Consider the following 26681-nt stretch of genomic DNA (forward strand, 5'->3'; position numbering starts at 1 on the left):
TCCTCTCTAAGTGGTTCACAGGCACAGTATTAATGCAAGCCTGGCTTGTTTGAGGCCAGGACGGTGGTCTAGCAATAGCCCAGGAACACATGGGCTCAGCCACGGAAGGGATGGGGCTGGCAGGACACAGCACACTCCTCAGCAGCAGGGGGACAAGGACAGGTTCACACCATCTAGCAACTGCACCTGAGACCCAGACCCACCAAGATCCTCCCCGAATGAAATGCTCTTTAGCCCTCTGTCAGAAGGACTGTGACACTGATGGAGTAACAAAACCTGGTGGAGTGTGTAATGTAGGGAAAGCCAGCAAAATTTCAGCTTTGTCACAACAAACATAAGGAGATGCATTTAGAAATCAAAACAGTAAGTGGTACTCACTAAATTCAGAAATGGACCAAGAAGGGCAGTGGAAGCTTCCCTACTATCTCACTCCTGCTGGCTCCACAGTGCCAAAGAAGCCTACTAACACCAGGCATCATTTCCCAGCAGTAATTCACACAAATATTAGTAAGACATTTCAGGATAGCAGACACTGACCTCCTGAGGCAGCTCCAGCTTGGAGCGGTCGGTTCCCTCCTTAGACTGCAGCCCCATCAGGTAGGGAACAGGAGCATCCAGAAAATGCAGGAGAGAGGCAGGAAGGATGGGGACATACACATGCTGCCACTGAAACGGGAACAGCAGCGTTGTGATTCCCTCTGCCACCGTCATCAGCCGCTGATAATCTGGACATGGGTGAAAGATATTGAATTATCTCCCTGTGTTCTGCTCTTGAGATCTCTTTGGCAAGGACATCCATGATAAAACAAGACAGAAACCATGTTTACATGATAAGATGTTGTTTGGAAAATAAAACAGTACTTAAAAACCTTAAACATTAATTAATCTGTTAAAACTCATTCCTCCCATAAAGAAACAGCTGAGCATAGATATTCATACCTTATCTAGATCTATTCTGTCAATAAATTAATTTATTAAAAACATACCAAAACTTCTGTCTCTAGTACAGGATAATAATACTCTGATTCCATAATAAGCATGTATTTTTACATGGGAAGAAGAGGAGAAAGAAATTAATTTCAAGGAAACATTGTGGTTTCTTGCTTGCTCCTGCCTGCCTGCTTCTGGCTTCACTTGCTACTATTTCCAAAGTTGAGTGTACTTTCCAGAAGACTTGTCTTGGCCATATACCAGCATTAGTTTACAGTCCCTAAGTATATAAAAGCAGCGCTTTTAAGTTAAATCCAAACAGAAGCCTAATATAAATTTAGTTCTCAAATATATTCTGTGCAGTTAGTGTATTTATATTACGTTACTTTCCCAAATTTGTATTTAACCCACTAGTTCATTTCTTTGAAATATCTTGATTTTACTAAGCACATTGTGCATTATTTTTTAAATTAAAATTTCTTTTGGTCCAGTTGATCTGGATGTTTCAGAATCTGGGTAACAGCAAATTATTTATCAAATATCTGGCTGGCATGATGCAATACCACAAGATATTTATTAATATAAATAAAGGGATAAATTGAGCACAAATTTTTGATATAAATAAATCAATCACATACTGGTCTTAAAGAGATGGTCATCCTTACCGCAAATCTCAAAACTGTAGACCATCCATCTGGAAACAGGGGAAGACCCCTGGGTTTGTAAGCTCCATGGCAGTGCCCAAACCCAAGCGAGTCTCACAAGCTCTGGCTTGAACAATCAAAAGATTTTCCCTCTCATGGAGGCCAGACCCAGATCCTGGGCAACACTTAAGTTGTTGCCCATCTCTCCTAATCGTCTCTGCCCCACTCCAGGAGATGAAAGACACATGCATGAACACCCTGGTTCTGAGTCAGGTGAGAAGGCTTTTTCCTACAGCCCCATTGACTGCTTTTGTCTGGAGAGGAGCCCAGCTTCACCCTTCCCATTTCCTGAACATCGCAGCCCGAGGCCTTGGCAGACACCAAACAACAGCAAAAGCGCTGTCATCTGACACTGCTCAGCTATTAGGAGGTCACCGTGAAGATGTTCTTGAATAAATATGCAAATTACAACAACAAATTGCATCACCCATTCTCCTTGCTAGCACCTCTCTATGGAAAACCAGCCACAATTTGCAGAAGGTCAGTTAGCAGGGCAAAAACATTTTTCATCTTGTCTTACTAATAGCTATTCAGTCAGTCTGCAAAATTATTGTCATGCATGCAAGTCAGTCTCAAGGTTACACCTCCAAAACACTCCCAGCTACAGATCAGTTGCTTTGGAATCCCTGCCCATGCAGTGGTCTACAACTATACATGTGCAATCCCTGTCTTGTTGAAGAACACTTACACATACTCAAGTTCTAATACCTACTTGGAGAAACTTAGGAGTCTTATAACATTCCATAACTCTGAAAGCTTTAAAGATCAAAAAAACCAAATAGAAAAAGCAGCACATCCTAGTATGTGAAACACCTTCTGTCCTGATCTACACAGCCACATGAAGAAACAGCTCTTGGCAGAAAAGTCACAAGGATCTTTTTGGATAAGGGCATTCAGCTCTGGAAATGCATGATGACATTTCTGTGGTGCTACTGATAATTAACATGGTCACTAGCCCAAATTTTGTAGACAATTTACTATGAGAAAAGCTGATTTAAGAAAAAAAAAAAAAAACTAGTCATGACTAAATGATGAGGCTGTTATCATCTAGCAATCCTTGTCAGTGATTACCATATAAAAAATGTTTATGTACTCAGCAGTATTGACTGAAGAGAGGGAAGTTCCAGTTTCCTCCAGAAAAATATACAAAAATCTGTAAATATTTTTTTTGTTATCTGTTTAAAGAAGACAGAAACTCTAATTACTTTTTATATACTTTCAAGCCTGTACAAGGTTAGACACCTATCACATAAAGCCTGAAATAATTTTTGATGGAGAGATTCTTGTACCTATCATCATTTGCGGGAAGCTTACATGGTTACTGAGGAAAACCTGGAAACAGTGGATTGAGGAAATGGCCTCAAGTTGTGCCTGGGGAGGTTTAGATTGGATATTAGGAAAAAATTTATTTACTGAAAAGGTTGGTGAGTATTGCAACAGGCTGTCCAGGGAAGGGGTTGAGTCACCATCCCTGGAGGCATCTAAAAGACATGTAAATATGGCAATTAGAGACATGATTGAGAGGTGGGCTTGGCAGTGTTAGGCTTACAGCTGGAGTTGATCTTCCAGGTATTTTCCAACCAAAATTATACTAAGACTCTTGTGTTCAAAACTCCATCTCTAATTTGTTCACAGAACATTTTCCAAGAGAAACTGCTCAAGGAGGATAACCCCAGGGCAAAGTGGTCCCTGGGGCTTCTACTGCAACCACTGCTTCCTAATAGCTTAGCTGGATTTGGTGCAGTGCTGTCCCTCACACAACCTTTTCACTAAGAGGAGAGGGCAGCAGAGTCAAGCTCAAAGCCTCTGGATCCACCTCCCTTTTCCAGCATCATCTGCCAGGGAACCCCTCGCCAAGCACCTCGATTCCCTGTGCAGGACATGCAATGGCTGCAGGGACCTGCTCCACTGCAGGCTGGCAGTTCTGTTGCTCGAGCACCATCTTCAGCCAGCTTTACCCAGCTCCAGTAACATTCACATGGCTCACAAGATACAGGGTGTTAAAATGCACACCCTGAGATATTCCTGTAGAATTACTAATCACTGTTTTCTGCTGGAGATGGAAATGGTTTCAGCACGTGAACATCAATTCCCTACAAATATTTTTCTGAGAGAGGACAAAACTGGACAATTTGACAAAATTTGACAATTTTTTCTCTTGATGTTGATTCTCCATACCACAATAACAGGACAATAATCAATAAGAAATATCTATTCCAAAGACCTTAAAGTTCAAACATGGGCAGTGACTGAAAAAAACAAAACAAAATATTCTTCTTTTCATTATACATACTGGGGAAAGAAGCTCTGAGATGTTAAGCAATTCAAAGAGCTCAACATAAAAATTCTTTTTCCTGCCACAAAAGAGTCTGATATCTCAAAATCCTTCTTATGCTGCATCAAAGCAAAACCAAGATCCTTTGAGGAGGCAAAAAGACATCGGTGTTATCCCTGCTCCAGAGAGCTAAGACTGCATTCAGGTTCTACCCCCAAAACAGATTCAAATCTTTGGTCATAAACAGAAAAGAGTTTCACCTGGGACCTTCTCAGCAAATTCCCAGTCACAGGAAATTTGTGTATAAAGCATGTGTAAGAGCACACATGCTCATTCACCCCAGAAAAGGCATTCCTGCTGGGAATAGTGCAACGTTACTCCAGTTTCAACACCTCCAGCCTTCCCAATGAAAACACAACTTGGCCAATTTCCAACTCTCTGTTCCAGTAACCTACCAAAGGTAGGGCAGGAAGCTTACCACAGAGCTGGAGCCACAGCCTGGATCCTCTAAATCCAGTACAAGGCTTTAAAAATAGACTGCTTCTTTATTTTCCTTTTGAAGTCTCACTTTACATACAATTTGAAAGCACCTGGAAGCATTTGAAGAGATAAGTTATCTGGACACCACTTCCTTTGCTCTATTGCTTTCAGGACACACATAAAGGAAAACTGCAGCTTTGCAAAGCCACATATTTAAAAATGTATCCTGGAAGATGGTAATCAGATGGTATTCTCAAAGAGTACTTTATCAATATGCACAAAACAATTGTCTTTAAACAAAACAAACCAAACCAACAAAAGAGGAAAAAAACCCCAAAACATCAATGAACCCGAATGAATAAAAGCTAATTCTTCAGAGGAAAACACCTGAACAGGCTTTAAAACATTCTTGTGACCAATAGTTTTTTCACGTGCTACCACTTCAGTCCAAGTATTATAAGCAATTATTATTCAGCTGCCTTTTTTTTTTTCTTTTCTTTTTTTTTTAACAAGATATGAATTAGATGAGCCAGATATATTGGAAAAAACTGGAAAATAAAATTGCTTTGAGCTCTGAGTATGAGTCAAGAACATTTCCTAACCAGACCTGTCTTGGGTCTGGGTACTTTCAGATCTGTAATGTTTATATATAGCATACTGCAGATGAAAAAAAAAAATCTGAAATTCACATTGGAGACCGAAATTGTTTATGAAAGCAAAGGTTTTCAAATCACATCTCAACAGCTCTACAGAAGCACCACACACAAGTGCTGCAGACATCAAAGTGCCCTGGAAGCTTCCACCTTTCATCTGGTTTGCATGCTGGCAGCTGTGACAACTGACAAGCCAGTCCTGGTGACTTTCAAGAGCTGTTCAGATAAAACACACAAAAATGGTGCAGAAAATATTTATTCACTAGAGAAATCACCTTGCAGCAGAGCTGCATTCAGGGAACCTGGACAGGTGCCATGACATGGGGCTGTAACCAGCAGCCTGTCCCAAGGAAATGACCGCTGGCATCTCAATGCCCTTCCATTCCCAAAGGAAAGGTGCATTTACCAGGGAGTGATGTAGCACATCAATTATATGATAAAAGCAGTGGGACAATTTATGCAAATATGAAAATACATATTTTCTTAAATAGAAGGGTCAAGACAAGCCTGCATCTAACTGCCTGAAGATTTAGCCTCTCAAACTGGGGGTCAACTCTGCCCCAAGGGAAACATCCCATAGCCAATATTCACTGAGGCCAGCTCTTACCCTTTTTCCATGTTGGCCAACACTTCATTTAAAAAGCTTCTGCTTCAATACATTTTCATTTATATAATTTAACTATGTCCCAGCCTGCCATCAGTGGTAAATTCAGCATGAATTAATTTATGATTAAGAGCCACCTCAAGAATTAGCTCTCATTACCAGCATCGTTAAGTCTCTGAGAAGAGGGCAGAAGTCTGTGACAAGACTGACAAGGTGGCAGCAGGATTCATGAAAGTGCTCCTGAACACACAGGGAGCCCCTTGCTCTCTTCCATGGCTGCTGAGGCAGAACAGGCTCCCCAGCCAGCAGCACGATGATGGGGAGGACACAAGAGTCCAACAGGGAACAACTTTGGTCATGATCACTTTAGACTGCCATGTTATTTATCTCGGCATTTGCCATAACTGCAATGTAAAGGCCTAATTTAGCTTTCTTCCCCTCATTCTGAAAAAGTAAAGATGTTTCACCATGGAAAAAAAAAAAAAAAACAATCAAGTAAAAAAAATGAAGAGGTTGTGGTGTGTGTGAGCAGAGTGTTAAAAGCAGTGGCTCTATCTCCCTTTACAGCTCACTGTGAACACCAACAGGAGTGGGGTTGTGGGACAGACCTGAGCCAGCTCCTTCTTTTTTTCCAGATGCTTTAAAAGCTTCACTTTTCAGGTTATACTGACAGCTAACAAAACTGAGCAACTTCTAATTAAAAACCAATTTTGTCATTTCACCTAACTTTAAAAGGAAGGCTATATGTCATTCTCTGATTTTTCTACCCAATAACTTGTCTTTTTTTCCAGGGAAACATGCACTGCAGCCTCTGAGTGGAGTTCTACTGAGGCCATAAACCCAGGTCTCTTCCACAGCACAGAGATTTTGTCCCCATACAATTTGTTCTCTGCAATAACTTCCCACTGATTTGGATGAATATTAGTGTGGAGGGTAACTATTTAAATAATGAGTAGAAGAGCAAAGGTTTTCTATGTAGCTATTGATGTAAAAATGCTTTAAAAGGCAAACACATTATGCATGCATTATTTTTTAAAAATCTACCCCAAAACAGACCTCATAAAGATCTTTCAGACACAACACTTTCTAGGCAATGACTTTATACATGTGTAGTAATTTGTATTACAATTTATAAGATCAAAAAAAAATAATGCAAAGAACATTTCAATCTTGGAGAACCAATTACTCAAGCCCTTGGAAAAACAACTTGGAAAACACTCAAAATTATAATGAGCAGAAACAGCCTAAGCTCTAAGAAGTTTATCTCTGTCTCATCCACACGTTCCCTCTCATGCTTAAATCCCTTGAAAGGCAGACATACAAAATGGATTGCTGAGGTTTCCACAGAACTCACAGTTTAATTCATCCCTCTCCAGCAGGAATCTCACACCAGTGATGTTTTGTTGCTTATCCTTTGGATATTGTGGTAGCTATTGAAGAGTGGACATAGACAAGACCTTACATCTGCACAGCTGCATGAGAGAGCTGTGCTCTAAATAAAGGGCACTTACAAGACCACTGCAAAGATTGCACCCTAAAGAATTGTAGTGAAAGCATATCTAATCCCTCCCCTTGGTTTTCAAAGCCCAAATGTTGAAAACTTGCCCTATTTAATCTTAAAAATATTCTCTATATGCAGAAGGATGGAACCTGAAGCTGCAGGAATTAATGTAGAGTGAAGGTGATTTCAGGTACAGATTTCCACATCACTTTTGCAGACCAGAGTTGGCACTTCTCACCAGCAGTGGTTGTGATTAACTCCCTGGAAGTCCACAGAGTCTCCAGGAACAGCAAGGGCTGATCTTTTCATCTTGCCACTGAGGTGCAAGCACAGGTCTCTGCCAGTTACCCAGCTGTGCAGTCCAACATGCATCAGAACAAAGCAGCTTAAAAAATGAGCTCATCATTCTTGGCTGCCAGTCTCTGCTTACCACAGCTGTAAAGTGAAGATACAACCCACAACAATCCCTGCATTTTCCCAGGTGATGAGGTACCAGTCACCCCTAAGACACCATCAGCAGTGCAACTGGATACCCAAAGATGACTGTAGCAGCCATGGTACAAACAGCCACTCATTGCTTCTGTCCCCAAGGCAGAGCTGTGCCAGACACTCTCCTATCACACTGGGAACACATCCAGGGCAAGCTGGATAAAGTCACCCAACACCCTCACCTCTTCATTGATTTAGATGCCTTTGTTCAGGCTGCTGGAAACATTATGCCCCAGCTACAGGGTTAAAAATAAACTTTTTCATCCTCAACTCCTAGCTCCCTTGAGAAAAACCACTTCAGAAAAGCCAGTACAGTCTCTGTGCAACCTTTGTGCCAGTCTTTCACTGCTGTTATTACCAGCTAGGCTTCTTTGTACGGTTGGGGTTGTGCAACAATTTATATTTTCATTCCACTTTCCAAAAGAAGCCTTTATTGTATAGAAGAACTAAATTTTTGACAAGCTTAAATGAAAAGCTTCCTTCCAACAGGTTTACAAGAACCACAAAAAAGTCACCTTACATTTCCCATACATGTTAACAGCAGCTCTCACTGAAATAGTTTAGTGAACTGAAGTAGGTGTTGCTCCTGCTCTGATTTCTTGAGTAGTACAGGATAATGTCAGTGAATTGTGATTTTGTGTAAATAATGCTGTCTTGCTTGAAATTGCAACCAGAGGATCTTCTATTCATCTCTTGTTGAGTTTGGGAAGGTTGCAGCAAGGCCAGGCCTCTGGAAACACAGTCCAACGAGTCCACCCTCTTTAAAGCAGGAAGGCAAAGAAGGGTGAACTTGCAAAATCCCTCTCTCATTTGTTATTTTGGAACAAGAGATGTCAGCCAAAGCCTTTTCATCCTTTGCCTTGAAAGAAATTGAGAGTTAAAAAAGTGCTTCTCCCTGATGGATCTCAAAGCTGAAGAGAGCAGATTTTGGTACCTTCCAGGTTGGTTATGTCTCAAATTGGAAAATAGCTGTGGTTTTCTTTTTCAGGAATTGAAAGACTGACATTTAAAAGAAGCCTCAGCGCACAATTAGCCAAGCACTCAGCTATCAGGGTATGCCAAAACTGAGGCTTTGCACTTGCCCTCCACTCCACATTCCTCACCTCTGGGAACCAGCATTACACTGCTATTTTCATAATCACAGAATTTCCCTAAGACAGCTATATACTTTCCCCCATGCACCACCAAATTGTGTCTACGTTAGATAGGCAAGTAAAAGTCATGTCAAGGACATCCCTAGATTCACAAATAGAAGAGAAGAGAGGGGGAAGAAAAAAATCTGAAATTTGAACGGTGGAAAGGATTACTTCTCACTATCTCACTTTTCTTTAAAAAAAACCCACCCAATGAAACCAAACAAGCCAAGTAAACTATTAAGTTATAACCAGTAATTGGAAGAACAACATTTATCTAACTTCTGGTGGACATGAAGGCTGAGTCAAAATTATTTAGTAGATATTTTGTATCTGTCTCAATGACTATTGCAAAACTAATGCACATACAGGTTGCTCTCTACATGCACAAAATATTACAAAAATCTAACCTGACAAGCACATTTTTCCTAATGCTACTATCTTTCAGTGAGAAAGAAAAAAGAAAAAAAAAACACTTCTCAGTGAGTCCATAAGCAGGGACCAGGGTGGGACTGATGAGCAGGGATGGGTGAGAGGCATTTCAGTGGTGCTACTGTTTAATATCAAACCCCAGTGCAAAGTGGCAAAGGCAGCATGATTCAAACCAAAGAAGAAAGGGGATAACTGCACACACATACACAGAAGCAGGAGGGAGGGGAAAAGCAGCCTAATCAAAACTAACAGCAGGATTTCTGCTCACACTTCAAATGAGAGAAGATAAAACCTTTCATTTTCAGTTCTTGAAAGCAAACCCCTGGAGTCCATGTGGAGCAGAGCTCTGCAAAGAACTATCAGTCCTTTGAATTCAGTCATTTGCAGAAGAACTACCCTTTTTCCACCTCCCTGAACATTCTTCCCCATTCTCAGTCATTTAGTTATTAGCATTACCATTACACACTTCCTGACCTCTTCTTTTATATGGCAAACAAAAGCGATCCCTTCTGGAGCCTGAAGGTTCATTATCCATACTCATTTTCGACCATTTCCCATCCTCTCTCCCCACTCCATTTCAAGCTGTCTGCTGCTCGAACCACTTGTCTTGACAAGCATAGGTAGTCAGCATCTTTTCCTCTTTTCACTAAAAGGCATGTGTACCTCCTGGATTCAGGTGATTTATTCTCCTCTGATGAAACCACTCCCCTCACCCCAAAAATTTTTCCCTGATGCACATCTTCCTAATTTAGGGTCAGAATCACAGATGCCATTTGGGAAGCCAAATTACATGGACAGACTTCCAGTGAGACTTAGAGGAACACCCAAAAAGTCTGAACATCCCCTTGAAAGTCAGCAGGAAAACTTGACCTTGACATGTACATCTGAATACTACCAGGGCCAGACTCACAGGAACCAACATCCTAGAGGAAACAGTAATAGGGGTGTAAAATCCCAAAGCATGCCCAGTAGTAAGTCAGGATTCCCCAAACCTGCAGTAGAGTGTTGCACTATTACAGAAAGACACAACCATAAGAGATTTTCCAAAATCAACCAAAACCAGATCTTCCAAAGCTTGATGGATGGCACACTTCAATATGGAACATGGACAGGCTCTGTGCAAGCAACTTCTGCCAATGTTTGGCCAACTGCAATCTTAGTGTCTCAAAAAGAAGTACCAGAATCCTTGTCATCAACATTCCCAAATACCTCAAGCAGGACTAAAAAGGAATGACCAGTAGCTCCACTCAGTTTCAAAACCCACCATTAAATCTTTAGCCTCCAAGTGCTAAAACACTCAGTGTTTTTTAACAAGAACATATCCATCATATAGGAGGCAGGAATCGATATGCTGCTGGAATTTGAAAAACAAAGTAGCAGCAAGAGCATCTTCTGCAAGATGTATTACTTGCTGCTGGTATTTTTGAAAAAGATAGGATTAATTTCATGCTGTCTTGCATGATCAAGGGCAGTGTGAGGATAATAATCAAATGTATTCTATTGCTAGCTGCCACAAATGATAAATACAATGCATAATTAAGCAGCACCTAGACTGCCTGGAGGAAACAATTATTTGCTGCTTTCATTAGGACACCCTCATTTCTCTCATTTTTTCAATGCTTTCTCACATTTCAGAAATCAACCTCAGCTCTGTATAACATGAAATTCTATAAGCTCCTGTGGCTGCAGATGCCCAGGAACTGCCTGCTGGAAACAGACATTGCTGGATGAGTGCCCACCTTGTGAGTACAGAAGGATCTGCATCTCCAGAAGAACACAGGTGAAGACCTGGACCAGGTTCTCCAGGCCCAGCAGCTCAAAGACTTCCCTCAGAGGGTAGTCAGAGAGCGGCAGCTCATTGGGCCCAGGTCTCTGGCAAATGATGGGCTCGTAAACCCCATAGAACTTGAGCGACCTCCCCGGGGGTGGCAGGGGCACCTCGTAGAGGATGTTGTGGATGTAGCTCTCCAGGGGCAGAGGTGGTGGCTGCTGGGAGGTCACTGCCTTGTAGAGCTGGATCAGGAACTTCTTGCAGGCTTGCATGAAGGGCAGAGGGGTGATGAGGCAAATGCACTTGGAGACGTAGAGCGTGTCCCTGCTGATGTCGTAGGAGTTGTAGCGCTGGAGCTTGGCGAGGGACGTGGCGTCGCCCTCATCGATGCTGCTGGCCAGGGAGTCCATGCTGCAAGAGGAGGAGGCGCAAACGCTGCTGTACTGCTCTGCGTTGTGCATCTGGTAGAGCGTCTGCATGGCTGTGCAGATCTGCTTGCTCGTGACCTCCTCGTAGAAGGTGAGCACAAAGCCGTACGTGCGGGAGCCATCCTCCCTGGTGATGATGAACGAGTGCAGCTGCGGGTCTCTGTTATCCGCCTGCGTCCTGAAAGACAGCCCCTTGGGCATACACAGCTAAGAAAGGAGAAAAGAAATAGACAGAGTTACCTAAGACAGTTTTATTTTGCTATTCTTGCTATACAGGCACATTCTTTTTGTCCTCTGCATCACAACAAGCCATTTACCTTCAAAAAAAAAACAAAAAAACAACCAAGAGCAAAACAACTGATGCTACTCGAGAAGGAGACATGACTGAAGAAAGGAAAGCACCCTCCAAAATAATCCATCTATTAAGTCATTACGACTCATTTTCATTACTTGCTCAAACTGTTTTCACTACTGAATAGCCTTTGTGTCATTTATTTAAGTATCATATAAAAGCATCCAGCTTTGCTCTCATTTGCATATATCAGTACTTGAAAATCAGAGTGAAAGAAGCATCTTATACCACTGGATTTAAATTACATAGACTTCTTGGAATTCTTTGATCTTCCCTAATTTTCTGCGGGAAAAAAACAACAAACAAACCAAACCCCAGCTGACTGGCAGCTATTACATGTACTTTCTTCTCTAAGTGCTACCAAATAACTTAGGCTGGATAAAAGGAGGGGCAGGGAGGGAAACACCCAAAAATCTATGAAAGCCTCATTTTTGATTTACCACTCAGCAAAATCCCTTGCAGTGATTCTGCTACACTGGGTGTTTCTCTGAAGCATGGCCCTAGTGATAAATCAAGGCATTCTTCCAGACATTCTTTGGGAATGCTATCAACCATCTAATACAAAATAACAAACACCCAGAAAAACTTGTTTGAATTGCACATTAGTAGGAAACTCCTCATGCTCTAGCTTAATAAGTATATTTATAAACAAAGGACTATAGCTTTATTTGTACCATCTGAAGAAATAAAAGGAAAGAAGAGAAGGAGAATCTTCAAAGTGTTCCTTTTCAAAAAAGGCAACAGTAGAAGCCAACTTTTACCACAGTATGTGAACCTAGGCACAATTGAGTATGTCCCCTAATGTCTCATCTTGACCAAGAGTTAATTCCTGTGATGCTGGAAGAGGTCAGGAGAAATAACTATATATTTTCAGACACATCCTGCCCTGAACTTCAGCAGTGCATCTTGCAGAGACCATTCAACAGCCTGGTAAAGCTGGGAATTAGGCAAGCGGTCCAGACTCCACAACAGGCTATCAGGCTCCTAAATTATCTAGGACAGCTCTCATATATTGCTCAAAAAGGTAATACGTAGGGGAATAAGTAGCCTGGAGTTGGCAGAAGAATTTAATTCAATTGATGGGCTCTGCTGACACAAAGCATGAAATTGCAGCTTGAACTATTTCTGAAGAGCAGCCACATTTTTATTCAAGAGCTTTATAGTTTTTATTCAGGCATTAAGAGCAGGGCTATGGTTAAGGCTTCTCCAATAAAGAAGCAGTAAAAATCCTTGTTTCACACTTTATTTAAATTTATTATCCACAATAAATACCTCAACCTCATTTTTGGCAGGCTTGCTTAATAAAATTTTATTTCTAGAATATGGGCTTTCAATGGTGGCTGTAAGCCTTATCAGAGCCAACCAGGCTGAAATCATAGGCTTAAATCTCAATGCTATCAGAGATTAAATTTTCTTCACTTCACAGAAAAATACCTGGACAAGCAAATTAGATATACTATTACAATCAGACACAGATAGGCATCAGGGAAATTCAGAGCAGCTGAGACTGTTTCAGAAGGCTGTTTAAATACATTTCCTCCAAGCCTTAATTATTATTCCCTTGTCCTTTATATATTGGGTAAGCACACACAAAGGGATGGCCATCTATTAAGTTTCAGCCACAACTTGACACATGCAGAATATTGACCTTTTAAGACCCTAGCTGCAAACCTTGCCCCAGAGACTTCTGCTGTTGTTAGACCTATAAGAGGACATGGGAAAAAGCAAAGGAAAAATAAAAAAAAAAGATGGGAAGAACCAAGGCAGGAGGAATGACCAGGAGTCACTTAAGAAGCTAAGATCAAAAGGAAGAGCCTGTAATCATTTTCCAGCAACAGAGAAAGCTTTGAATTTGTGGTTAATGCATGAAAACTTTCATCTTAGGGCCTCGCACATCAATCATTTCCCATCTCATCTGTGTCACACATGCCAGAGGACAGTGTTGGAGAGCAGCTTGGGATGTGCTAAGGGGGGTGAAATTTTAGCCTGCCGGTGTGAATCTGGCTCACTAATGCTGAGAACACAGTCAGTCACCTGCATTGCATCTTTGTATAAACACCTAAAACTATCCAAGATTACTGATCAAAGGACAGGATTTTGGTTTCCTGAGCACTTTACTATTTAACTATTTACTATTAATAATTTATTTACTATTTAAAGGTATCCATCAGCAGAAAACCATGGAATCACACCAGATTTGCAATAAGGCTTATAACCAAGATGGTTTATAAAAACAAAAGGAAGTTACACCAGGATAGATAAAGAGGTATCAGCTAATCCATAACCTGTCTCTGGAAGTCCTGAGTAGCAGATACCCTTTCCTCAAGCACAGAGGCAGGACACACATACCCCCCATAATCCCTGCCTCCTCCCAGCCATCATCATTTGCAGGTATTTCTGAACCAAAGGTCCCCTCTGGACCACTGCCCACCACCATTGGTTCACCTCTTCTCCACTAGATCTTTATTTCACTTTTTAAGCCTCTACATATTTCTCATGTTCACAACATGCTGTGGCAACAAGCTCCATACCCAAATGGCACTGTGGGTGAGGGGGTGGAGAGAAAGATGCTTTTGTTTGTGTTAAAGCCTGCTTCTTCAAATGCCACCAGGGAACCTTTAATTCTTTTATTTTAGTATGTGAGACATTAAACAGATAATGGTTCCTTGAGTTTTAGAAATACAGGCAAAGATTTATATACCTTGATGAATCAGAGGGCTAAAATAGGAAGCTCATATTCTAAAAATTTCTGTATCTCTTTACTGAGAACTTTAGTTTGGTACAATGCTTCCAGAATGGTCACAGAAGATGGTGTGTGAGGTTAGGCAGGGATAATCACAAAAAGCAGCGGAGGGAAAGACACAATTCCCTATTAAAGAGAGCTCTGTACTTTGACATATGCTTTGAAACGGAGAGAAAACATTACTCCCTTTGCAGCTTGATTGCTTGGGATTTCAGGGGGCTATTTTTAAAACAACAGGATGGTTCCAGAAGGCAATTGAAATTCCTTAGGCATCCAGCAAAGCCAGAGTTCTCACAAGTTACCCTTCAAGGATTTATGCATTTTCTTCTCTGAGGAAAATTGTTTCTGGAAGTTCACATAAAGCAAACACATAAGCAGAACTAATACAGCAAGGCAAGATCAGAAAGGCCAGTAATTGCCTCGGGAGATTCCAGGGAGGTGGATATTACATTAAATGATGTTTCAGATCAAAACAATAAAAAAAATTTCCAAAAGAGAATTTAAAAGATCGTTAAATACTGCTGCTGTTAGTAAATGCTTTTTTTTTCTCCAAGACACATTGCAAATGAAAGATGTGTTCAATGCACATTGAGTTCAGCTCAATTATTTTAATAGGTCTCTTGCTGGTTTTAGCATTCCATTTTTGTCCAATCATCTACAGTGATCAAACTTCATGAATATTAGACATTCTCCACTGTAACGTGAGAGACAAATAACACAGCAATTCCAGCTGCTGTATTCCTGCTGCACACCCCTCATCACTTCATACTGGAACACCCCCAATGCAAAGGCAGAACTAAAAGGCATAAATAACCTTGGCAGCTGAGCTGTTACCATCTTAACTCCTGATGAAGCATTGCTCTGAGTCCTTCATGCCTTCTGTATCAGTGATGTGGAGACCAGCCCAAATACCAGCCCAACTCCAGCAGCGCACATTTGGAAGCAGAAGACAGAAATCCCCAGCTGTCAGCAAGCAGAGGGAGTGGCTGGGCTCATCTCTGCCTTTCTGTGCAAGTGCAGTGCCACAGCGTCAGCTCTCTGTGTCACTGCTACTCCCAGCTCCCTTGCTTTCCTGCTAAATATTTGTCAGAATGCAAAAAATAAAATTTGGTGGAAATTGAGATGAACTCCAGATTTCTACATCTTCATGACTGCAGGGAAGTTCCAAATGCATTTTTTCCATTTGAAAAAGCCAACTTAATGTGGGTTTTATATATTCCTCATCTCTCCATCTGCTGGGTGAGGGCCAAGAGATTCTTCTGATTTCTGACTTGCACCATACAATGAGGTCAGTTCTATTTTGAAGCAGGTGGTGTGCTGTTCTGCCTTCCTCAAATGCAAAGCTCATCTAACCTAGACTGGGGGAAGGGCCTCCCTAATTTTCCAGTATTGACTTAGACCCAATATACATTTTTGAAAACAGCTAAAATATTGTTCAATCTTACTGCTACAACAATTGGTTATTTTTAAGTTAAGAAATATATGCCATTTTCTGTACTGGGAAGCTCAAATACCAGTAATCTGTTGTCTTTGTCAGGTTATGCTCTTAACAAGTGCTTTGATGATTTTGGAATCATCCTTTAATTACCAGCTTTTCAGAAGAATTCCCAGTGGATCATCAGTCTTTCAGTTGTCACCGCCCCCACTCCAGGAACTGTTTTCCCCTCCTTTCCCAGTCCATAGACTCAGCCACACAGATGCTCACATCAAATATAACTGAGAGGAAAGAGATGTACAGGAGATGTACTGGTGCAGAGGTGCCATTAAAAGTGATGACCCAGCAAAAGCTGCGGTTTGTAGCTAAGTTCCAGCTTCTGCATAAAGATTCTGCTTTCCCTTGTCTGCAGAATCAAGGTGTTTTGTATTCAAAAACCCCACATGGATATCAGTACCTTAAAAATTCCTTGATTTGCCTCCTTCCTACCTGGGGATAGGTATTCTAGGTGACCACACCCCTCCTCACCCAGTCCCTGGGATGGTGCTTGGACTTGTTTCATCACGCAGCACACTTAGAACTAATGAGGGAACGCAGCACTTTTGTTCTGTCTCAAAGTATTCTGTGTTTTCCCAACACCTCTTCCTCTACAGCTTTTCATGCAGCATGCCCAGTGAGTGCTCTTAGTCCCAGCAGAAGCACCACAGCCACAACACCACAAGAGCATCACAAGGGCTGGCTGTAAACAGCCCAGGAACTCTCGAGGGCTGATGCTGTTGGTAACAATTTGAGAAAAGAGTTTTTCTCTACCTACCATGTTGACGGCATCCTGGTCAAAGGGGTTCCACTCAATGTTCTGAGGATAATGGGCCAAAACTTTGGACTTGAAGGTTCTTCTTAGGGGGCTCTGGTCGAAATTCTCTCCTGCAATAAATGAAGAAATAATGACTCAAAACAGCAGTGAGGCTTCAGAGAGAGATGACTTGGTTTGTTTGGTTTTTTTTTTTTTTTTTTTCCTTTTTTTGGTCAAATCTGATGGATATTTTGAATCTCAGAGGAACAACTTTTAAAAGAGAAACAGAAAAGATTCCCATTCAGTCTGACCTTACCCTTCTTCCCACAAAATCTTACTGTAGTTGCAACACAGCCTCCAGTTTAGTATTTACAGAATAGAAATATATTATCAAGAGAAAAATCACTGCTGAAATTTTACAGAAAAAGACCTTGCAATCAACTGGATTCTTGACCTTCTCCTACAGCTCGAGTATCTAGAGATGGCTTTACTTAGTCAGTGAAAGAGCATTTTCCCTCAAAGTTTGTTAGAAGCTGTCTTTAAGGTTAATAAAAAATATGAGCACCTCTTGGCTATTATAAATTATTCAAGCATTCATTATAGATGATATTTTTTATATTACAAGTCCTATGTGACAATTAAACATTTATTTTTTTTACAACAAATTTCAAGGACATTCTTTCTCCACACAAAGAATCCAGCAAGTGCAAAGAGGAAGATTGAAATTAGACTTCAAGCAGAAATGCATCCAGTTATCAGCATACAAATACTGTATTTCACAGTGATGTTATTAATGGAGTTTCCCTCACTGGATTGTCTACAGTATGCAAAACAGTAATCAAAACAAGGAGTTCTTAAAATCTATTAATTAAATGACCATCTATTACACTATCACACAAAACCAGCTCTTCCAACAGCACTCACATGCAAGCGCATTCTGAGGAGGGGTTTGAAATCTTTTCCTTCCCAAGTCATCTCTAAGATTTTAAAGATATTGTTACTTTTATACAATACTTATTTTGAACACAGGATTTAGACACATTGCAGCATCATAGTGGTGGAATCATCACCCTTGGAAGTGTTCAAAAAACATGTGAATGTGGCATTTGGGGATATGTTTTAGTAGCAAAAAGGCAGTGCCAGGTTTAACAGTAGGATTTGATAATCTATGAAGATCCTCCTCAAACTCAGTTGCAAGTTCAGACCAAGTACACCAAAAACAGAGACCATATCTCTATTTCAGAAAATGGCAGTAGAATAACCTCTTATTTTGGTCCAAAAGTTCTTTGCAGAGCCATTAAAGACAGTGTCATCCACCAATTCCCAAAATGTCACAAAATAAAGATCCCTTCAAGCAAAGGCAGCAAAAATTTTCTCTCCAGGTATGTACTTAGACATACTCAGCAACATTTTTAGCTCTCAGAATCAAACAGTAATTAACATGCTCATATAATCAAACAAATATGCACAAGGTTATTTCCCAATTAGATCTTCAATCATTCTCACATCTGAGAGTTTACCTTACAAGTGTGACTTGGCAGAAAGGCAGGTATTTGATACTAAATTTATTTGGTTGCTTCTACTAAAAGTAGGAAGGGAATATCTGGATGACTTAATGAAGTTCTCTACTGCTAGCAGTAAGTGACCGCTGAAGTTTAAATTTCTTTGAAGGTTTCCTTTCTCATGACAAAAAAAAAAAAATAGAAAAAGTTTTGGTTATCAAGTATAAGCATTGCTTTAAGAAATTCAGCTGCCCAAAGCCGGCAGTTACAATGTCCCTGTAGGTTGACAACATGGATTCATTTTACACAGGAAAAAAAATGGCACAAACAACTTAGCTTTGTAGAGTCTCTGCAGTGTTTGCATTTTACCATTCCAGTGGTTTGAGAAAAATATAAACTTAAGGTAAAACACACATAGAGAAAATAAAATTCTCTCAATCAGTGATCATGAGGGAAAAGCAAAGAGCCAAGACGCCACACTGGAGTAAATCAACCTGTCATTAGCTTGAAAGGACATGACATTGCACCCTCCATACAAAGCTGCCTCATGGAAAGACAAGCAGGGCAAGCTTTTAGAGGAGATACAAAACTAGGAAAAAACCAATACAAGGATGTGACAGGAGCAGCCTGTGTGTGAGGGTGAAATGCCATCATTTGCCCAAAGTAGCAGGAAAAACCTCAACTCTCACCAAAACCAGATGAAAAGCACGGACCACAACAGCCAGCTCCACACTGACAAGCAGCTGGAAGAGAACCACAGGGAGCAGAATCTTCTTGGCAAACATGAGGGAAGGGGTCTGGACTGAAAGGTACCTGGTACTATCAGCTCTCAGCCTTGGTAGTTCTGAACTGCTGAGTCACATGTGGCAGAGAGAATCTACTTAGCTGTTATTCTAGACGAACAGTGAGTTTCCATTAAACCTCCCCACATGCTTTTAAGTGCTTCTTTGCTAACTTTCCAAACAGGATTAGCAAGGCACATTTAAAGTGAAACAAGTATTAAATGCAAATTTAATCCATTTGCTAAAATACTAATGGCCAGATAAAAGTACTACAAATATGGACAGGAACATTGTATTTGATGCATGCTGCCCATGACAACAGCACAATTCTGACACAAATTAAAAAATTTGGTTTGAATTTAATCCTTTTGCTTTCAGGATATTTTAAAAAAATTCAAGTACTTCTAAAAATTGTGTAAAATGTGTCAGATTCAACTTCCATTTCATTTGGATCCTACATCCTGTTAATGGTACTCTTAAACTTGTGCCTTCCTTTAAGGAGCTGGCTTTTAAAGGGACATTTAGTTTCAAATTAAAAGCAAATAGTGATGCATGCTAGATCAAGAAAAAACTGTGCTAATTAAATTTCAAAACAAAAAGATTGGTCAAAAATCAGAAAACAAGCCTGATCCATGTTCTGGATGAAGGATACAATTACTAGAGAAATGCAACTACAGCCATGAAGTTGTTAATCATGATGACTTTCATAAGAGTGATCCTACGTCAAAATTTAGCAATCTTCAGTTTTAAACAGCTCTGTTTCAATTAATTGTCATAGTGATAGGGACACACAAAGCTTTGTACCAAATAGGCAGAGGCATCTTCCACCCTCTGCTCCAGGGAATGCCAGCTATCTGTCACTCCTTCCAAGCTCTGGAACAGACAGGAATGCCTGTGACTACAGAAACAAAAATATCTTTTATTCCTTTAGAGGAATGTACTGGGAGCACAGCTATGCACAGTGCTCCTGGTGACCACCTCTGTGACAGCTACCTCCAAGTAAAAGTGCTCAGCACACCCAGCTATGGCCTCTCCCTGCAGATGGAATTTTGTTAAGCTTATTTAATAACAGGATGACCCTGCATAAGAAGCAAATAATACACAATGTGTGAGTGAGAAAACAATGTGGGCACAGGAATAACAGTGCTTGGCTGGGGAGCAAGCAAGCTGTTAATTGTCAGACCCAGGAACTGGTTGGTTTAAGTAGTGCAGAACTGCTCTGCTGCTTTTCTTCCATGCCTCCCCAGGATGCCAAGGTGGCAGTGAGAGGATGATCAGAGTTCAAGGACATTAACTCAAAGTTCTTATTTCTGACCTCACATTCTCATAATCTCACAGCAGAGGATGGAGATTATATGAAAGGGAGGACTGGGACAAGGCAAACCAACCAGTTTTAATTCCAAAGTTTTAAAATCTGAGTTGTCTCTAAGATGGTAGTGGATTTTGGGAAGGCTGAGGAGGAGGGCAGTGTCTAACCTGCCTTTTGCATGCCAATATGTAGAGGAATTGATGGATCATATTTAAGCAGGAAACCACAGGGGGGATGCACACCCTGTCAATATATCTAAATTATTTGGAAATTTTTGGGGGGTATGTGTCTATGTGAACCTCACCAGTACTGCTATTTAAATCTAGACTGCAAAATAATCTTCCCTGAGGTGTCAGGAAAGTTTATTTCTCTGTAGCAGAAATTGGTGGAGCTGAACCTTTCAGTCCCCTCTACTCACAAATCCACATAACTAAGCCTCACTAGATTTCTGGGTGAGTATCCTGTAAAATGGCCTCATGCAAGACATTGTTCAGTCTATTATGCACAGAGATCTAGCACAGTCTCCTCTTCACCAATATAGTGACAATATATTGACATCACTAGTGGGATTTTGCTGGAGAACCACATCTGCCAAGAGAGCTTCAAGAAAGAGAACAAAATTTTCCAAATATCGATTTAAATTAGGTAAAATAATTAAGAAGTCCAAGAGGTTTGGTTTTGATTTGGATCTGTGATTTTCAATTTGATTCAAGAGGAGTTAGAAGACTGAAAATAAAGAAATAGAGAGGTCCTGATCATTGTTTTATCCTTAACCCCTCTTTACCTGAGGTTTTGTCTGCAGTGTCTGAGCTCTTGCCATGGAGATCTGCTTGCAGATATTGGTACAAGACTACACAACATAACAAACAGAAATAAAAAAAACAAGTATGAACAAAATGAAAATATATACAATGTACTGGGGAAGGAAAAAACCATGAAGCAGATGTTAAATATTCCCCCTCACAATCTCACTTCCCCCCACTACTGGCAAAGGGTAAATCCACATGATAAATAAAACCTTCCAGGACTGGATTACTGCAGAGGTGCTGAATGCAATGACAAACATGGCAGAAATACTTGTCAAAATTAGTAACAAGATTAAATTCTCAGTACTTCAAAAACAACACACTGCTTTACAGCTTCCCTATTATGAAAGACACCTTTGTTCACATATTGAGCCCTTCTAGAGCCTGAGAAACTCAGGAGAAAAACCACACCAGTCCTTCAGCTAGTGTTGAACTAAACCCAAGAAGTTTTATTTAGTATAATACTGTTAGCTATGTTGTTACACCTTCAATTCTGTACTGCATGCCATTTTGAAGTTATCTAATAGCTCTAGTCATCATTTCTGTCTCATAACTGGGTGTTTTTGGACTAAAAGTTGAAGAAATAAGCTATGTTTAGAACTTGGATGAACAATTTTAATGTGTTTATTTAATGGTAGCAACAGCTACCACTTCTAAAGGAAGAGCTTCCTGCTAGCACGTCTGAGGTTTTTTCTAACCGGTTTGCTCATCTCCTGCAGACAAACAAAAATGTTTCCACAGATGCCATGGCATTTCTGTGTCAAAAAAAAAAAAAAAAAATCACATTCACATACTACACAAAGGCATCACACAATCCTCCTCAAGCTAAATCTTTTTATGGAGCTGGCACCTAGGTTAAAGCTGCAGTACCAGTGACCTCTCTGGTGATTCACTCTCTAGGTGTACATTCAGAGTAGTTCTGCTACAACCTCCTACTTGAGTGCTAATCCAGACACCAGTGTAGTCAACATAGATAGTTCTGCCAAGGCCAGATTTTTTTGGGAAGGCAACCCTCAGCAGAGGGCACAGGAGTTCTTTCAACAGAGATTTTTAGACGTGAATTTGTACTTTAGGATAATTTTGTCTTTTCTTTATGAGGCATCTGAAGATATTCAAATCTGTAGGCTGATGTTTCTCCACCCCATATGTCTTAAGTAATTTCATTCTAATTTTAAGGTGTTTGAACTAAAAAATTGCATAAGTATTAAATTAAAGGAAACAAAACAATTGTCAAAACTAGAGAGATGCCTCCTACAAGATGGCCCATATCCACACTACCTTTACAAATTTCTCTGCCAGGCTGTCCTTTCAGCTCTCCCCTAAAGATTTTAATTCAAAGGGATTTTGGCACTGAGCTTCCACAGAGGTAGCCAGCACCTCTGCAACAGGAAGAGTGAAAAGGAGCAACCTGTGAAACAATGCATAACCAGGTGCTCTAGGACAGGCTCTGGTTTGATGCCCATTTCAGTACTTTGACCATTTATTATCATCAATCACATGGCTAAGCAGTCACAGAAGTTCTATAAAAACTTCTGCACAGGAAGTCAAATTGCCAACAATTATACAAACACAGAGCTATGGACACTCCCCTGTGTTGTACCACCTAATTCTTTACACAAACACAGTGTAATGAAACACTATTAGTGCCACAAATTAATTACACTTGGAAAAGATACGGTATTTTAAAAATTCTATTAAAAAGGAGATTTGTTCACATAAACAAGTACGTCTAAATAAAAAAGAAAAGGTTCTTAAAATGAGAAATTTAGTTTGCCATCATCTCTTCCTTTGGTCCTTGATTAAAATACTAAACTATCTGCCTACTGAATAACACTATACAGCATCTGAATAACACTATACAGCATCAGCACTGTCAGTCTTAAAATAGCCCAAGTCCCAGCTGCCAAGAGAGCATAGACATGTCACTACATTAGTGAGTAATTATGAATTACACCATCCCTTTTACCCAGAACTGCATTATGATCTTGTCAAATCCAAAAAATCAAATCAGTTTGGGTGATTTTTCGCAGTGGAGCAGGTGGAGTTTAATAAACAGGTGCCCAAGGCATGGCGCTCCTACACAATTACCTTGGAGTCTGTCTCCAAAGGCTGAAGACATTAGCAGGCAACAGTGGAGCAGGTATATGACCTGACTTGTACTTGTAAGTACAGGGAATTAGTTATACTTTGGGCCTTTATTTTCTCTAGAAATCAAGGTGTGGAATTCACTCATACTTTTCCTACTGCCTTTACAAGTATGGGCTCCCAAACTAGGGAAAACATGCCTCAGGGATCCTTGGCTGATCCTGTTCATACACAAGTGGCATATTTTCTTTTCTGTTACATTTTTATATTCAAATCTGCTGTATTTTTTTGAACAGTTGATATGAAATGAATGAGCATTTTTACTAATAGAGAAAACAATCTGCGCAACAATTAAAATTCATTTAAATTGAAGTTTCACACGTCATTATTCTTAAACTGCTTGCTAAGTCTTTGTTTAGTTACACAGAACATGAGCAAGGTATATAACCATATGAAATTGCAAAGTTTGAAATGCAGCTCTCACTTCCCAAAAGAACATTAATGATGGCAGTGTGATAAATGTTCAAGCAGGAATAAGACACTGTCTCGGGTCTTTAAACACAGCAGGATGCTAAAGCCTGCCCAGCAAGGGGATCCCTGGCTTTGGAGGTACCTGACTACTGCAGTCTTTGGCTGAACCATGAAGAAAATGAAGGTATTTTAGAGGCCGTCACATTCCTGTGAAGTTTGAACAGCTTCCTACCCACTGCAATGCCAGTTTCCCACTCCTTGTTCCATGTGTTCGCCTCCCTCCGTGGGCAGAACACAGAACCAGGTGCCCAGTCATGCCTTTTGCATAGCACATCTTTCATGCTTGTGCTTTCTGCTTATTTACAGGGACAGGTTCAAGTTCAAATGCATCTAATTTTTGTGTTAGAATATGATGCTGCATTCTCAGATTGATTTTGAAAATGGTCTCACCAATACAATTTGTGACTCAAATCTTAAAATAGGTTTTGTTCTCTGCTCCACTGTAGAGGTACGCTACAGAGGTAGTACCAGAGTCTTGCCTCAAGATCTGCTTTGTTACAGTTAGCATTTCTGAAGAAAAAGGCAAGGAAAAAACCTACAAAACCCCACAAACAAGTAGAACCTGTCATCCTGAAAATCCCTACACTACTACTTGTTGAGGTTTGTGTGCAGCAATGCAGGAAAGAAAGAGGAGTTTTTCAGTAAATTTTGCTTTGGGGTTTTTTTAAGACAGGGACAAACAGTTTTATTTGTATAATTTCAGTCCATTCTGTTACCTTTTAAACTGGGCTGTTAAGTTAGAGGTTTTTTTTAAACCACTCTGCAATGCACATAACATCATGCACCCATATTAGTCTCCACTCATCAGGATGGCAAGTTTCAGCTGTTTTGTTATTTGAAGTCAGAAGCAGTTTCACCAAAGCTACATTTATATAACAACTCCTGCCATCCAAATTAAGCTCAGCTTGCATATCAGTACAAGAAAAGAAAGAAGTTTAATTTGACCTGGACCATTTTCAGCACTAAACAACTTTGACATCAACAGAACATGAGTATGTCCACACTGCAGCTAGAATACCCAGTTAAACCCAGGGGTTTAGCCTTCTTTTTACCCACTTCACACAAGCTTGAGGCCTCAGTTCCTTGGACTCAGCAACCTTACACTGGGATTTCCCCAGATTAAAGGAAGCCCTTCCTTGCTGATGTTGCCAAGAGCTATCCCTTGATGTGCTGAGCCACACAGAGGATGCAAAGGACTCATGGTTGGTTTTTACTCAGCACTGCCCACATGCTGTTGGCAGCGAAGGAAGCTATCCCCAGTTTGAGGAAGATTCTTCTTCTTCCAACAGCACAGTCCACAACCCAACACTGGCACACATGATGGATACTTAAGACACCCTCAGAAGGGACAGCCTCTTTGCAGTCCTTTGAAGATCCGGCCCACACCTGTGAGGTTTACACAGCTGGTTTCCTTAGTGGGGCAAAAGGAGGATTTAGAAAGGGCAGGCCCAGAAGTGGATCCCCACTGCAGTGAGTTACTTCTTTTGCACAGGGTTTTACCCTTTACAAGCACAGAGTTACAAGAAGGCAACCGTCACCTGTCAAAGGCTGCAGCTGCTAGCTTTATGAAAACTTAGTTAATACGTGGTCTTGGTGAGAAAAGGGTCAGGCAAAGAAAGAACTTTGCTACTTGCAGCTAACAAAGCTCTTTCATTAGTATAAAGTAGAAGCACTCCCTTGTGTAGCACAAACTTTATTTAGGGAGTTTTGAGCAACTGCTGTATAAGTTGCTGCCAATAAGGAATTGGCATTACAACAGTCCCCAACAGCCAGTCTTCCACCAGTTTTCAACAACTGAATCCTTTTAGAAGACTAAAAACCTTCTGGACACCGAAAAGTCACAAGAACCCTCAGGCAAGCCTTGAAATTACCAGAGCTTCCAGATGGAGAAGGGTGGCAAGCAGGAATGGAGCTGCAGAGAGACAAGGATGTGCTGCCCACAGCTATATTCATCTTAAAAGCTGATACTTCCACTTCAGAGCTACCTGAAAACCGTTTCAGTTTGCAGACTGCTCTCAGCTGCTTCAACCCAGCTGTGCCACAGTGACTGGAGATCAGCATATTGCTGCAAATGCTTTGAAAGTGGGCAAAGCTGTCACCAAAGGACTGAGGCATTTATACACCATGCTGGATGATGCAGTTATTATTAGCTTGGGGGGGGGGCAGGGGAGAGGAAAGGAATTTTGTCAACTACAAGTGTTAGAACATTGTTAAAAGGAAAAAAATAGCATCTTGAAAGAAAAATCAGTTGTAACTACTCCACAAACATCTCTACAGGTGCTAGACAACACGAGCTTCATTTACAATCTGAAGAATGCCAGTGAGTTTACCAAAGGGATCATTAAGTGCATCAGTGCACAGTAATTGTGCATGTAAGCCACATGAAGAATATTCTTTATGCTTGTGTAAACCTTAAGTAAATCATTACTAGTTAGATTAGTTAGATACAGCTCTAGGTTTTATTCATTGCAGCAGAGCTCTATTTCAGACAAAGCACAAACCCCTAGATTTAAGCTTTATCACTCCTGCCAATTTTGTGGCCAGTTTCCAAGTTTATTGAAAATACAGAAAGCTGACACCTCACCCAATCACCAGGACCCAATCACCAGGTCACTGTAAAGTTTCAGGATTCAAATCCAAAGGCTTGGACAAAAATTATTTTCTGGATCCAAACTAGATTCCAGGTGGAAAACTCAAAGCGCAGCATCATTTCTACCATGCCTCTAGATTTAGCTCAGATCCCTACAAAGGCTGCCAGAACCAAAATCCTTTGGCTTCCCTTAATGCCTTGGGGAGCATTAGGTGCCAAAGCATCTGTGGAAAGAAGGATCTCACTTGAAAAGGCCAGAAAAGTAATTGTCTCTGAGTACAGTTCACAAATGCCCACGTGCCTCTGATTCTTTCTTCCCTTGTCCCACTTGTCCCCACAGACAGCTGGAAATG

At 40.7% G+C, this 26681-nt stretch overlaps 1 protein-coding gene across 1 annotated transcript in view; it reads right to left on the reverse strand.

The window, feature by feature from the left end:
- The window catches only part of DENND5B (DENN domain containing 5B), a 105956-nt gene that overhangs the window by 39774 nt on the left and 39501 nt on the right, over positions 1–26681 (reverse strand). The window contains exons 2-4 of the mRNA XM_053978418.1: positions 16745–16854; positions 10941–11607; positions 538–725 (exon numbers count right to left, since the gene is read on the reverse strand). Coding sequence (XP_053834393.1) covers positions 538–725; positions 10941–11607; positions 16745–16854 — 965 coding nt within the window. The remainder of the gene's footprint in view (positions 1–537; positions 726–10940; positions 11608–16744; positions 16855–26681) is intronic.

This window comes from Vidua macroura, chromosome 5 (assembly GCF_024509145.1).
Source record: "Vidua macroura isolate BioBank_ID:100142 chromosome 5, ASM2450914v1, whole genome shotgun sequence".
In the NCBI taxonomy this organism is placed as follows: Eukaryota; Metazoa; Chordata; class Aves; order Passeriformes; family Viduidae; genus Vidua; species Vidua macroura.